Source organism: Helicoverpa zea, chromosome 7 (genome assembly GCF_022581195.2).
Source record: "Helicoverpa zea isolate HzStark_Cry1AcR chromosome 7, ilHelZeax1.1, whole genome shotgun sequence".
NCBI lineage: Eukaryota > Metazoa > Arthropoda > Insecta > Lepidoptera > Noctuidae > Helicoverpa > Helicoverpa zea.
The window spans coordinates 4,022,202-4,036,010 of record NC_061458.1 but is presented as its reverse complement, the minus strand read 5'-3'; the positions used below and the strand labels follow the sequence as shown (position 1 = coordinate 4,036,010).

Genomic DNA, 13,809 nt, shown 5'->3' with positions numbered 1-13,809 from the left:
TAAGTAGTATTACAGCATGCGGTCTCGATAACCGTTTTGTGACTGAACATGACGACAAGGTCCACGTATATTTCCTTAAAATATTATTTTTATTATTTTACATAAACATAAAATGCATATTGCGTGAGATAACAATTGTAATTAAATGTTCAAGAAAGACAGATTTTCGCCAATTTTGAACTAAACTTACCTGTTTGATCATGGTTAAAAAAGCAATATTCAAAAAGCTATATTCTACGCAATCAGCCTTTCTTGACCAAAAGAGGGAAATATACGAACAGTGTCTGGATAGTGCCAATGAATGCGGCGAATGTTCTTACCAAGGGGCTGGCCAGTATAATGCCAATTCTGCTCAGGACTGCAGGCAATCGCTGCGAACACATCACACACACAGTTTGTTCACTCGTGACAGATGGTCTAACGATGTGCAATCGTGAACATAGACTAGGTTGTAGTGGCCACATTTATAATGGATAGTATGCACTTTGAAATAGATACGGTACCCACTTTGACAAATTATAAACAGAAAATCAATCACAGAGTAGAAATCAATATGTATGTACCTTTGCAATGTTTTCTAAAAGACGCCAGATACACAGTTTTAATACAGAGCTATGGATTTTATCATGAAAAGCAAGTAATGATGACTGAGAAACACGAACGGTACGTTATGATGTATGGCCACACAAAGTAGTCTTTTGTGAAGTGACGATTGCAAATGATACTGTGGTGAATTCTTGCTTACCCATTAAATTTAGTATAAATATGAGCCAAATACATGCAAAGACGTTAAAGAGGTGAAGCATGCTATAGAAAGAAAACAAACAACATGACATTGCCGTTACACGTATGAATAAAGTACCTACGTACTCCGTTAATCATGCCATGTCTTGTTGTTGTAAGATTGAAAGAAAACATTGCAAAGAGTAAAGATAGAAAAAAGTTAAAATATTCACGAGGGAAGTTATTTGTTATTCTAAAATCTCATTTATACCATGGATCAAAATAGAAAGCTGTTCGGTATCTCTACTTGTAGAACTTTTAAATTCCTTCGTGAATTGATTGTGGGTTTTCTAACAAAATACCCTAATACCATAAAATATCAAAGTGCTTATTTTAAGAATCTAATACCAATTTGCTGTCTACAAGGACGGCAGTTAGGAGAGGTAACGTTTAGTAGCATAGATATGTGTTGAGTGTATGTACAGGGCATTCCACATGTAAGTAGGTATACTGAAACTTTGGACAAATGTTGTATTGTAATTTAAATGTATTTCACTATACCCACGAAGCCTTTCAATAGACACTTATTAACAAAATTTTGAATTTTGTACAAGGAAGTAGACAATGATCAAGAAAAACCACATCGATAACACGTTTTACAAAATTTACTTTGATACACATACGTAGCAAACCTTGCAGAAAAAATACACGTACATCTCAATTTTGTCAATAGATCGTCATTAATGTTGCAGTTGATGTAAAGAGATAGACACAAAGTAGCACTAATGACGCTCTAGACGGTGAAATTGAGAGAGATAAAGAGGAGTATTCACCTGTGTGACTGGATTTTCACCGGGTCGGTAGACGACGTTGTGTAGGGGTCGTTTCCTACCCACGTAGTTGACACACACGAACTCTAGTAAGGACGCATAGATAAAACACATGCACACGCCGTCCCACACGTTCATCGCTGTCAGGTTCGACACCACTGGCAATGTCGATCTGAATCCATTCGATGTAGTGAAAAAATTCAACATCGTTGTTACACCTGCATACAAAACAAAGCTATGTAAGAATCTCATCAATTTTGCTATTTACTTTCAACTTAAATATAGTTAAAGATATTAGTCGAAAAAATAAGCGTGTTGATGATACTGTTACTAAAACATTGAGAATGTAAACTGTAAAGCTCTACACAAAATAGAAATTTCATGCGATTACCCAAAACTAATTTACATATATCTACTTACGAATAGCCAATCAATGAAAGCAAGGCTTGTTTTGCATAAAATTTTGAAAACCTACCCCAATACTCACGAAAGTATTTTTTTTTAAATTTAGTAGCCATAAAAGGCTTTTGACATACATTGAAGGTAAACGTGGTTAACTTTTGTATTAATTTAGAATTGAGCAAATAAAAGAGTGAAACCAACCTATCATTACTCTAGCAGGCACTGCATTCCATTCCAGCCAAAAAGTAATAAACGATGAAGTCACCAAAATGATCCCCGGAATGAAAACTGTGGTGAAGTAAAATGATCTATCCCGCGTGAAGATAAGATCCACTTTGAGGCAGCTGTAATTACCTAAAAATGTCAAGCATAATCTAAAAATAAATAAAAAGAAAAATTGGCAGGCGAGAATGATTCGTTGGCTAGAAACGTTGAGTATGAGTATTATTTACATATAATAAGCGAAACCTGCAACAAATAGCGTGTTATATCAACAGCCGCAGCCACATCTACGAAGAGTAAAATTGATGCAGTACGCAAGACCGAGAGCATTCCGGTTACCAGCCACATTTTTACCTATCATAGAACGGGCTGGTACTGCATTCCATTCCAGCCAAAACGTGATGAAGGAAGAGGTCACCAGAATTATTCCAGGGATAAATACTGTAGTAAAGTAGAACGCTCGGTCTCTAGTAAATATTAAGTCGACCTTTAGACAGCTGTAGTTACCTGTGGAGTGAATATTATTAGGTACAATTGGAGTATCGTAGCACGCGCACTGTTAGTTAATCGTTTAATTTCAAAATAAACATAAGGATCCAGGATACAAAATTCCAAGTAACTCAATTCAGAGGCCTTGTTTAAATTAAAGTACAAATGAACAGCCAAAACATCATCTAAGTATACTAACTACAGTTCTGTATGTATGAGTAATGCGTGTTGTGTTGTCGTGTCATATTATGTTTATGAACATACATTGTAGCATTATGTATGACGTTCATCAAAAACAATACAGCGTACTATCTCAAACTCATGCTCTCACAGTCAAATATGGATTTTATATGTGCATGCATGAAAATAATGATAAAAACTGATGAGCACTTAACTAAAACAACATGGATGCTTGGTGATATATAACAGAGGAATCGTAAGGAGCAAACCTTCGACTTTCCATCATCATGGTCGATTTTACAACACATTGTACAACACTTTATTATTATAACACAATTACGCATTTACTCACACATAAGCATAAAATATTTGAAATACGACGACACCGGACAGAACGGTGCCTCGTCCGGTGCAACTTAAGTACCTTGCTCCTCAAAGCGTCTCTGGCAAAGATTACATGTCATCTCTTCGTCTTCCTCGTAAAGTGAATTACCCTCAGCTGCTTGCAAAGACGTTAACAAATTCTTACACTCTACATTCTCAACAAACTAATGAGTACATTTAAATGTCAGAAATAGCAAAATTTGTATTAATGACTATACACTACTAGTCATAGTAATATTCAACACTAGTGATCACACTGTATGATCGGAGGAACAACCTAGATGAACATGCTGGTTAGCTAGGGTTACACCTAATATGTTTTGGACAACGTGTGATCGCATAACGTACACTATCAAGCGACTACTATATATATTCGTAATAACACACAAAATAAATTTATAAAATTAACCTTTTACATAAATCAAGACCAAGCTGAAAAGAGTTAATCAGAATTTCAATATAATTAGGCAACCTTTGACCATCTCTTGTGCAAAATATAAGATGTGCTTCAACAAAATATCTAATTTTGGTTACTAAGCTACCGTATAGGGCGAAAAAAATATATGAATTGGAGGATTATCATCATTATATAACGTTTTAGAAGCGATGTTGGTATGTTATATGTTATATGTATGGGGTTGACGTTCTCCCCAGCCGCCTCCAAGTGCGTGGTACAGTTCGAGCCTGTAACACCGGCGTCACCCGGGACCTTAGGTCGCAGGGAAGACTTCGGTCTCGCCCTCCTGCCTATGCTAAGAGCTGCTTCTCCCCCATCCCACCCCTTCAAAGTCCTGTCGTGTGCACAGCGCACATACCCATCCCTCGCACATACAGTCACTTCCAACCCCAGTCAAACTCCTAACCCTTTCCCAGTTTTTCCCCCAACCCCTCCACAATCCAACTCCACTCCTTACCGTGATCCTTGTGACTAAGTGGTTGCGGGCCCGTCCATCACTTATTCTCTGATGATGGCGGGTAGGAGTAAACAGTCACCTGCGCTAGGACCTGCGCAGTCGAGCGCCGTAAGTGGGGATGAAGGAATCCTGGGGGGTTGAGCCAAGCGGCGCTGGCGGTAATGCGTCCGTGCGGCAACACGCCCCCTTTGGTCTGGATTTCACGCGAAACGGTTGCCCTACCTTAGAGCCATGGGTTAGGGAAATGGCCAATCGTGTCCCGTCAGAGGGCCACAGGCGAGGGACGTGGGGTCCGCGAAAGCCGTCCTTGGGCGGCCGTAGCGGTGGTGAAGGTCATGCTGACGGTGCAAGTGAAGGTTGGAAGTCGGGACTTTCTGCTCCAGACTCCAGCCTGATCGAGTGCCCGATGTCGCACTGTAAGCCAGCCTCGCGTTCCTATATCTACCGGGTAGTCCTAGCGTGCCTACCTTCAGTAGGGCGCTCCCAGTTGCGGGCTCCATGGAGGGTGGGAGCTCGGTAGATGAAACTAAAATAATCAAAAATATGGATAACACTAAAATAAATTTTACCGGCGTAAGGGTGGAGTCAGCGAAAGCCGACGACACTCCTACGACCTGCGCGAACACCGCGCATTCTGCCCCCGTGGGCAAATGCGACAAAGGTCCAGGCATGGCGAGAACCGTGCCGAAGACCAAACGTCAAAGCAGGAGGAAGGGACCAGGTAAAGCTGGTACCGACTCCACAAACAGGGCGAGGGTTATAGGTACGGGTAAAACCAGTACCGACCCAAGCACCCCCGTGACGGTTCCGTCGGCGGCTCACCCCCTCGGCGGTCCTCACATAACACAGCACACCGAGCAAATTGCTCCACATGCCGGCACCTCCGGGCCATCTGCCTCCGTCAACGCGGATACGGTAACCCGGACTGAGGACTACTTCTCCTCCGCATGGCAGGTGCAAAAACGCAAGGGCAAGGGGAAACAAACTCCACAACCCCAACGCCCTAACCAAAACCAACATGGCGTGAGCTCCAAGAAGAGGAAGATCAACCCACGCCAGCGCAGGCGAGCGCGCATGAACGCGAACGCCGCGCCCGACACACCAGCTCTACCCGCTGCCCCAACCTCCGGCCAGCCATGCTTCTGTGCCGGTGGGCGTACACAGGCCCAGGCAGGCGAAAGCCGACCTGGACCGAGTGGTCGTCCGCCGGGCGCGGGGGCCGGCAGGCCGGTGAAGGAAGGGGACGAAACAATAAGCCCTGCAGGTGAGGTACAGACAGCTGCCAAACGCGCTCTGAACGAGACACTTTCGCCCCGTGGGAAGCGCAAACGACAGTGCCTGGACCCGTCCAAGCGGGCCACTCCTCGGGTAAGCTACGCTCAAGCAACCAAGGAGTCCCTGTGCATCGCAGTTACATGCGGCCACACCGGGATCCTAACAAAGGACGTAGCGGACACGATACTGACGGGGATACAGAAGACCATCCTAAAGGAGGCATGGTCCCCGAACAACAAACAACCGGGGCCAGCTTTTAATGGTAAGCCGGTTTACACAGAAGGCGTCCTGAAGCTGTGGTGCTCCAACGACCACACTTTGACATGGCTTCAAAAAACCATCGCCGACTTGGCCCTTTCAACCGGCCACCAGCTGATCATCAAGAGCCAGTCGGAAATTACACGAAGGATCAGGTGTGGCATCCTGATCCCTAATGAACAGGGGGCCATCACCGACTCGCGAGACATCGGGCGGATTCTGGCATACCAGAACCCGCAGATCGCGGTCGACAGGTGGGTGCTCCAAAGACAGGAGAAGCAGCAAGGCGCCAGCTTTGTGGTGGTGGGAATCCCGGAGGAACAAATCGCGACCCTGATGAAGTCCGGGCGCCGCCTCGCCTTCGGGCTGGGTGCGGTGTACGTGAAATTCCAGGGTCACAACGGCAAGTTTGCCGATACTCCGCCGGGATGGGACCCCGCCACTTTCACCATCCAGAAACAGCCTGGCACAAGTACCACGACCAGCGAGGGCGCTGGCCCCACCGAGGGCCCTGCGGTGCCCGTACCCGCAACCGTCCCCTCACAGGACGACGACCCGGAAGAAGCCCTTCTGACGGGTTCAGACCTGGAGGGGGACGAAGTCGAGTCCGGGGACCTGCTGGCCGGGCTACAGCTTGGAGGAGACGAGGAGGGCGCAATCTGCGATGGCGTCCCCTTCTTCGTCGACAATTAAAATCCTCCAAGCAAACCTCCACCACAGCCAAACCGCGACGGCTCAGCTGCGCAAATGGTTGGAGGTTCAACACACGGCCATTGCCCTAATCCAGGAGCCGTGGGTCAGGGCCGGCCAAATCAGAGGACTCTCCAATCTTGGAGGTAAGATTCACGTAGACATACATCACGACCATCCCAGGGCGTGCATCTATACAACAAAAAACATAAAAACACAGTTTTTATCAGATTTCTGTTGCAGAGACCAATCTGCCATCTCAATACAGCAACCTGCTTTAAACATGGAGATCACCCTCGCCTCGGTATACATGCCCGAAGCAGAGGAGCCTCCTCCCTACGACCTCGCCCGCCTGGTGAATCACTGCGAGAGAGAAGGGAAGGAAGTGATTATCGGTACTGACTCCAACGCACACCACCCTTTGTGGGGAATGGATACACACAACGATAGGGGTAAGACCTTATTTGATTACTTATTCACAACCAACCTATCACTAATAAACACTGGATCAGAACCAACTTTCGTCACTAGACGAAGTCAAACAATTATAGACCTGACTCTCGCATCAGAGAGCGTAGCGGAGCTAATCACAGGATGGCATGTCTCTAAGGAGGCATCTTGCTCAGACCACAGATGGATCCGCTTTGACCTACAGGTCTGTATACAAGAAACACCACCGAAACGGAACCCACGCAATACGGACCGCGCGACGTACACCCGTACGCTCAGCACCAAACTTGCGCAACTCGGGGACCCTACAAATTACGTGGACACAGAACAAATTGACGAACAGGTAAGCTACCTCACACAGTCAATGATAGACAGCTATCAAACAGCCTGCCCCGAAACTGCATACCAGAAAACACCAGGGAAACAACCATGGTGGGGTGCGGAACTAGAACGCAGGCGTAAACAAGTGAGAAAAACTCTAAACAGAGCAATGAATACATGTGCCGACGAGGATTGGGACGACTATAAGGCGGCCAAATCAAGGTACAAGAAATGCATCAGATTCCGAAGTACCAGGGGATGGCGCAAGTTCTGTGGTAACATCGAGTCCTGTCAACAAGCAAACAGGGTAAGGAAAATCCTAGCACAACAAAACACACCTGGTCTGGGCACTCTCCGAAAACCAGACAACACACATACCACATCGCCGGAAGAAACGAAGCGCGTCCTAATTGAGACCCACTTCCCAGGATGCGTTTTCACGCAAAATGTAGAATGGCATGAGGTAACACAAACACCAACTGAAGAAGATTGGTCATACGCACAAAAAATCGTCACAATGGAAAAACTCCATTGGGCAATTCAAAGCTTCCACCCATACAAAGCAGCAGGTCCGGACGGAATCTTCCCAGCGCTCCTGCAATGGGGAGGACCATACATCTCATATAGACTATTAAGACTAATGAGAGCATGCCTGGCTTTTCGATATGTCCCCAAAAAATGGAGGGAGGTCAAAGTAGTCTTTATCCCAAAGCCAGGTAAAGGAGACTACACAAGCGCAAAATCTTACAGACCAATCAGCCTGACATCCTTTGCTCTAAAAACCCTGGAAAGGTTATGTGAGCGAGAGCTGAGGGACGGTGCGCTAAGAAACAACCCCCTGCATCCGAATCAGCACGCATATAGCTCGGGGAAATCAACAGAATCAGCGCTTCATCTGGTAGTAAGCCGGATAGAGGAGGCAATAGAACAAAAAGGCATCTGCCTTGGCACCTTTATAGACATTGAGGGAGCCTTTGATAAAACAAACTTCGTTAGCATAACAACGAGTTTACTCAGACACAGAGTTAACCCGATGCTAACTGATTGGATCACAAACATGCTCAGCAAACGCGTGGTACGCTTTGAAGATGATGACAAATCAGCACTAATAGCCAGAGGATGTCCACAGGGAGGGGTACTGTCCCCGCTCCTGTGGAATCTAGTGATTAATGATCTCATCACAAAACTAAACGCAAACCACGACTACACAATAGGTTATGCGGATGACCTTGCCATCCTCATCTCAGGCAAGGTAACTGACACTATCTGCAACCTTACTCAACAGGCCCTACGAATCGTAGAACAGTGGTGCAGGGAATTTGACCTTTCAGTAAACCCCACCAAGACTGAGTTAGTCATGTTCACAAACAAACGAACGTTGGGACCGTACAAACTACCTAAACTCTTCAATACAGAACTCAAACTATCCAACGAAGTCAAATACCTTGGCGTCACTCTGGACAGTAAGCTGAAATGGAGTAATCATATAGACAATAAAGTAAACAGAGCCAGCATTACCTTTTGGCAATGTAAGAAAATGATAGGGAAGAAATGGGGCTTATCCCCTAAGATAATACTATGGCTATACAAAACAGTGATCCGCCCCATGATCACTTACGGCGCCTTAGTCTGGTGGCCCAAAACCGACCAAACTACAGTCGCAAATAAACTGGCGCGAGTCCAAAGACAAGCCTGCATGGCAGCCACAGGTGGCATGAGGACAACACCAACGGCAGCGTTGGAAGCCATGCTAGGTCTGCCGCCGCTGAACCTCTTTGCACAGCAAGAAGCAGCAATGACGGCTCTAAGACTCAAAACCCTTAATCTCTGGAGCAAGTTGCCTACAAAACACACAACTATACTAAACAATCTTTATGCAGACTTTCCCATTATGCAGGCTATAAACGACCGCATACCCAAAGTCTTTATATTCGATAAGAAATACAGGATCCAACTTTTTGAGGATCATCGTTACGAGGGACATAATCCCAAAGAACTAAGAATTTTCACCGACGGATCCAAAACAAGCACCGGCACAGGTTCAGGCATCTTCTCAGAAGACCTAAACATACACATATTCACACCCCTAGGAGTACATAATACAGTATTCCAAGCTGAATGTATAGGCATCTCCCTAGCGGCCGAAGCAGTCATAAAGCGGGAAGTAACCGGTCACTCTATCCGAATACTCTCAGATAGCATGGCAGTAATACAGGCCCTAAGCAAACACTGCGCAAACTCCGGCCTTATACACGAGTGCCACCAACGGTTAAACAAGGTAGGCAGTTTAAATAACATAACCATTCAATGGATAAAAGGACACAGTGGCTCCCGAGGCAACGATGCAGCGGATGAGCTGGCGAGAAGGGGATCAGACCAAACAGCAGTAGGACCAGAACCCATACTGCCACTCCCCTTCGGCCACCTACGAACACTGGTAAGACAGCGTACTAGGCACAAACACAACCACCTCTGGACTAACCACAGCGCGTGCAGGCAGGCGAAGATGGCCCTCCCGACCATCAACGATCGCCTCACTAAACAGCTGATGGGCCTATCAAAGCAGAATTTACGTAAGTTTACGGCAGTTCTAACTGGACACGGCTCCTTCAATAAACACCTCTATGTTATAGGAGTTACAGACAGTCCCTTATGCAGAGCCTGCATGGGGGAAGAAGAAACAGCGGCACACGTGCTACTAGACTGCCCTGAAACCGCCATATACAGGGCTAAGTACTTCGGTAACCCAGGTACTATCCAAGAGATAGTCAGCAGAATTAAACCTCTGCTGGCTTTTCTCGAGGAGTTGGGGTGGATCGAGTGAATAAACACCCATTATCACCCTCACACGCAAAATACGCGCTTTGTCGTGGAGTTGCGGAAACCAGCCCGAGTAATCTAATCTAATAATCTAATGTATGTAATAGTTACGTAGATATGATTAATATTATAGTTTACCTCTCCAACTGGCTTTGATAGGGCAGGGAATGGTTTGATTCTGGATGAGGTATGCATTGAGAGTCGTCAGTGACGGTGACTTGCGCAGCGTGTCTTCGTCGTTCTTCCACACGTAGGTGATGGCTGACTGCTCGTACGATACTGGAAAATACAACTTTTGTCATACAGATGCAACATACCTCTCTACATCTGAGAACAGTGCTGATAAAACAATTCAACAAACAACGTTTGAATCAATCAATTCTGACTTGTTAGGGAGTGATGCATAATAGGACCAATTGACTTACTACTTTCTAAGGCAAATGAACACAATGGGTCATCAAAAGGAAAGATGTTGAGCCGTCCCTGACACGACAGGATGAGATGCCGCCGCATCAAATAGTTTATAGTACCATTGCGATATATTCGCAAAGCGAAATGCATCGGTATTATCGGGTCCTGAAAAATAAGCACAGTTAAGAATATAATCTTGTTCAAGAAGTAATCCAAATAAAGCATTTGCACTATAAAATTACGCTCCTATCCTAAATACTCCTACGTGGTGTTCACAAATATTACTTATCACCAAAACCACCGGACCAAATGTTACGATGAAATCTACAAAAATCAACTCCAAAAGGACAAAACTCTAGATTGCATGTTTAAAACCAGAAAGAAATCGAGGCGAGCATGAAGTGTCAGCTATAAAAATATTTGTATGTACAAATAATGGTCCTTTTAGATCGTGAAGCATTGTATGTAGTTATAAATACCCATGAGTGCTGGGAAAACTCCTTCAGAAGAAAGCATGGTGGAAATAATTATGTATAAAATTAGATGAAAATATAATTTTGTAAACTGTATCTTCATATAATTTAATTAGACAAGAATCTTATCCAAGTTAAGTTCGATACGGACCTTAAAGTCACCGTGCATGATGAAATAAGTATCCGGCAACCAGATATCTTCGTGATGATGGATGGCGTTAAGGAAGTCGTAATGGGACTGGTTGGAATAGCGCAGTCGAGGATCGTACCACTGCTGCTGAAGTAAGAATTCCACTTCGTATTTCTGGAAGCGATGATTAAGACAGAAAATTGAAACTACAAAGGAAAGACAGAGAGGTAGAGAGAATAAATTAGATATTAAATACTTACAAGACTAGATTCGTCTGGAGAGGCTAAGCTAAGAAGTAGTACGCTTACATTTACGGTGAGGACACCTGAAAATAATATTTGATGATATTTAAAAATAAGTAGAGTTAGTTAAATAATATAAAACAACAACGATATACACTTAAAGTACATGCTTGCTAACAAGTGTGCTGGATTTCTGTAGGACACTATCTATTTTGACCTATCTAACAGTTTTCTTTTCATCTGTCTAAACTTGACAGTATTTTTGGTGGATCTCCGCTTTAACAAAACATGTTGGAATGTAGTAGAAGTAATGATTGGAAGGTAGGTTTAATAAAATTAAATTGCGAAACTCAATCGTATGCTACACATGTTGCTAGAATAACTAAAATTGTAAATAAGAAGTTGGCAGATCCGATTTCTATTGGAAAAGAAGTATGAATTTACGACAGATAAGGTTTCATAATTTGTGTTTGATGTTTGTGAAAAGAGAAAATCATTTGAGGCAAAAAGCATGGCGTAAAAAGAAAACTCGTAATATATTCCATGGTTGAATTATTAAACGCTGTGTTTTTTATTTATGAGATAGAGAAAGAAGTATACAATGTAGCTTACCGACGAGTAAGAAAATAATAAACATTTGAAATTAAATTCATTAATATAAAAGTGGGTGTGTTCTAAACTAGTACATCAATGTAATCAGGTGCATTCATAGCATACTGGAAGAAAAGAATAAGTGACTGATAGGTACACAGGTATTAAATTCTAAAGCATAGGACCAGGTACAGTTGCGTGAGGTATAAGAAGAATTGAAGTTGCGTGCAAGGAATTAATTACAAGGACATAAAGTTGCTACGATCCAGATACATGTGGGAGGTTTTCTCTTTTCATAAACATGGAACACAACGCACCACGATTGTGCGAGCGAGGCCGCAGAGACGAGAGCCCCACATTATTTTGAGCCAGAGAGTCGTTGGGCGAAGTTAGACCACAACAGAATTCTGGATCTGCAATTTACACCAATTTTGTATCACCTAGTTAACCCTTCTACTTATACGCAACAACAGAAAATTTTCAAATTATATCGAGCAAGTAATTGGTAAACGATAGATATAATTTGAAAACTTTGATTTACATATTTTATTTAAGTTTCAAAATGATAACATTACCATCTACTGGTGGCAGCAGTCTTTTGTCATAGCGGGAGTTTTTCAGAAGGTTGTCCAGTATCTCTTTGTCCGACTTTCCCGCTGCAAATCTGTAGAATAGTGAATAGGCTTTTATATAAGAACTGTGAAGCAATTTTGCATTTCTAAAGAACCTTTTAAATCATCGAAATAATGGCCTGAAAGCGGGTACTAAGAAAGATTTATGCCTTAACATATATCATTGCAAATTAAGCGTGTGGAAACGCACAGCGGTACGCTTAGTATTGATTTTAGATTAACACTTATTACCTTGCTGCTACAAAAGCCGTCCAATAAGCTAATAAACAGAGCAATGACACGGTCTAATAATAAATATCGTAATTTTTATAGTGAAGTATTCAATGACAGCTGGTAAGCCATATTAAGTTATTATTTTTAACATTGAACATAAACTAACTACGAAACAAACACCTATCGAATAACAGTGGTTACTGTCTAACTACTACGAGAAGTTCAGTAACATCGAACAACAATTTAATCATATCGAAACACGTCAAACGGTAACTTTTGGTAAGTGTGCGCGGAAACAAAAGCTTTGTGAGATGCATGGAGTGGTTCTCATGCTAAACAGATTTGAAACTTAATCAAAAGTTCAACCAGACGGATTTAGCACTGTGCGCAATTAATCAAGAGCACAACGAAGACACTACGCTGCTAAGTAAGTTATGTTTACACAATTTAAGGGAAAGTGATGATGTAGACGGGATAATAAACATACTGGGGGTAAAACCCTCGCCACAGACAATTTGTTTTGCATAGTGCCGCAGGGTGTATTAATGGAGCGAGGAACTTCACGCTTGGCCGGGCGTGGGGCGGCTGGCGAGTTAAATACGCTTCGCCGCTTGCCGCTCGCCGTGTGTCCTTCCACGCTCTACTCATTACCATCTAAATCTATCGTCAGCATAAATTCACAAAGCGCTACTTTCACAACACACAATTCTTTATTTTTATATATCGCTTCTGGTCAATTAAGCATTTTTGTAACTAAATTAATATTGCCTTCTTTTCTATTATTGCTAAATTCTGTACATCTTGTCAAATCTCTTTCAGATTTATCACCCTCTTACATATTGTTTCATGAGGAATTATATATTGTTTAGTCAACGACAAGTGCTAAGATGTCATTTCTATATACCTTGTCTTTGTATACAAGTGTACAATGTCTTTTATATACAAGTCGTTTGTATATTATGTTTGAGTAAATGAAAAGACTAAAATAGTAGTTTGTAACTTACATGTCTGATGTGAGGGCTGATGCTCGGCTGAGCATGAGGAAGATGGCCACAACGCGTGCCACGACGCATGACCAACCCATATTAGGACATCTGAAAGTTTACAGGTTGAGTTTATTTAAAGGTTGAGGAGCTTAATCAATGTATTGGTTTTTGTC

The 13,809-nt window shown here is 43.2% G+C and overlaps 1 protein-coding gene across 43 annotated transcripts in view; it reads right to left on the bottom strand.

Moving 5' to 3' along the window:
- LOC124631596 (glutamate-gated chloride channel) overlaps positions 1 to 13,809 on the bottom strand; it is a 94,213-nt gene that overhangs the window by 7,466 nt on the left and 72,938 nt on the right. For 5 of the 43 annotated variants that reach the window (XM_047166039.1, XM_047166040.1, XM_047166043.1 and 2 more), the window contains exons 3-15: positions 13,655 to 13,744; positions 12,381 to 12,469; positions 12,123 to 12,218; positions 11,233 to 11,297; positions 10,994 to 11,146; positions 10,849 to 10,869; positions 10,384 to 10,534; positions 10,097 to 10,237; positions 3,271 to 3,345; positions 2,532 to 2,684; positions 2,157 to 2,309; positions 1,557 to 1,771; positions 321 to 371 (exon numbers count right to left, since the gene is read on the bottom strand). In XM_047166039.1, the coding sequence (XP_047021995.1) occupies positions 321 to 371; positions 1,557 to 1,771; positions 2,157 to 2,309; positions 2,532 to 2,684; positions 3,271 to 3,345; positions 10,097 to 10,237; positions 10,384 to 10,534; positions 10,849 to 10,869; positions 10,994 to 11,146; positions 11,233 to 11,297; positions 12,123 to 12,218; positions 12,381 to 12,469; positions 13,655 to 13,734 (1,443 nt within the window). In that variant the 5' untranslated portion in view covers positions 13,735 to 13,744. The remainder of the gene's footprint in view (positions 1 to 320; positions 372 to 1,556; positions 1,772 to 2,156; positions 2,310 to 2,531; positions 2,685 to 3,270; positions 3,346 to 10,096; positions 10,238 to 10,383; positions 10,535 to 10,848; positions 10,870 to 10,993; positions 11,147 to 11,232; positions 11,298 to 12,122; positions 12,219 to 12,380; positions 12,470 to 13,654; positions 13,745 to 13,809) is intronic. The other 38 variants (XM_047166042.1, XM_047166048.1, XM_047166051.1 and 35 more) reach the window with 22 other exon arrangements.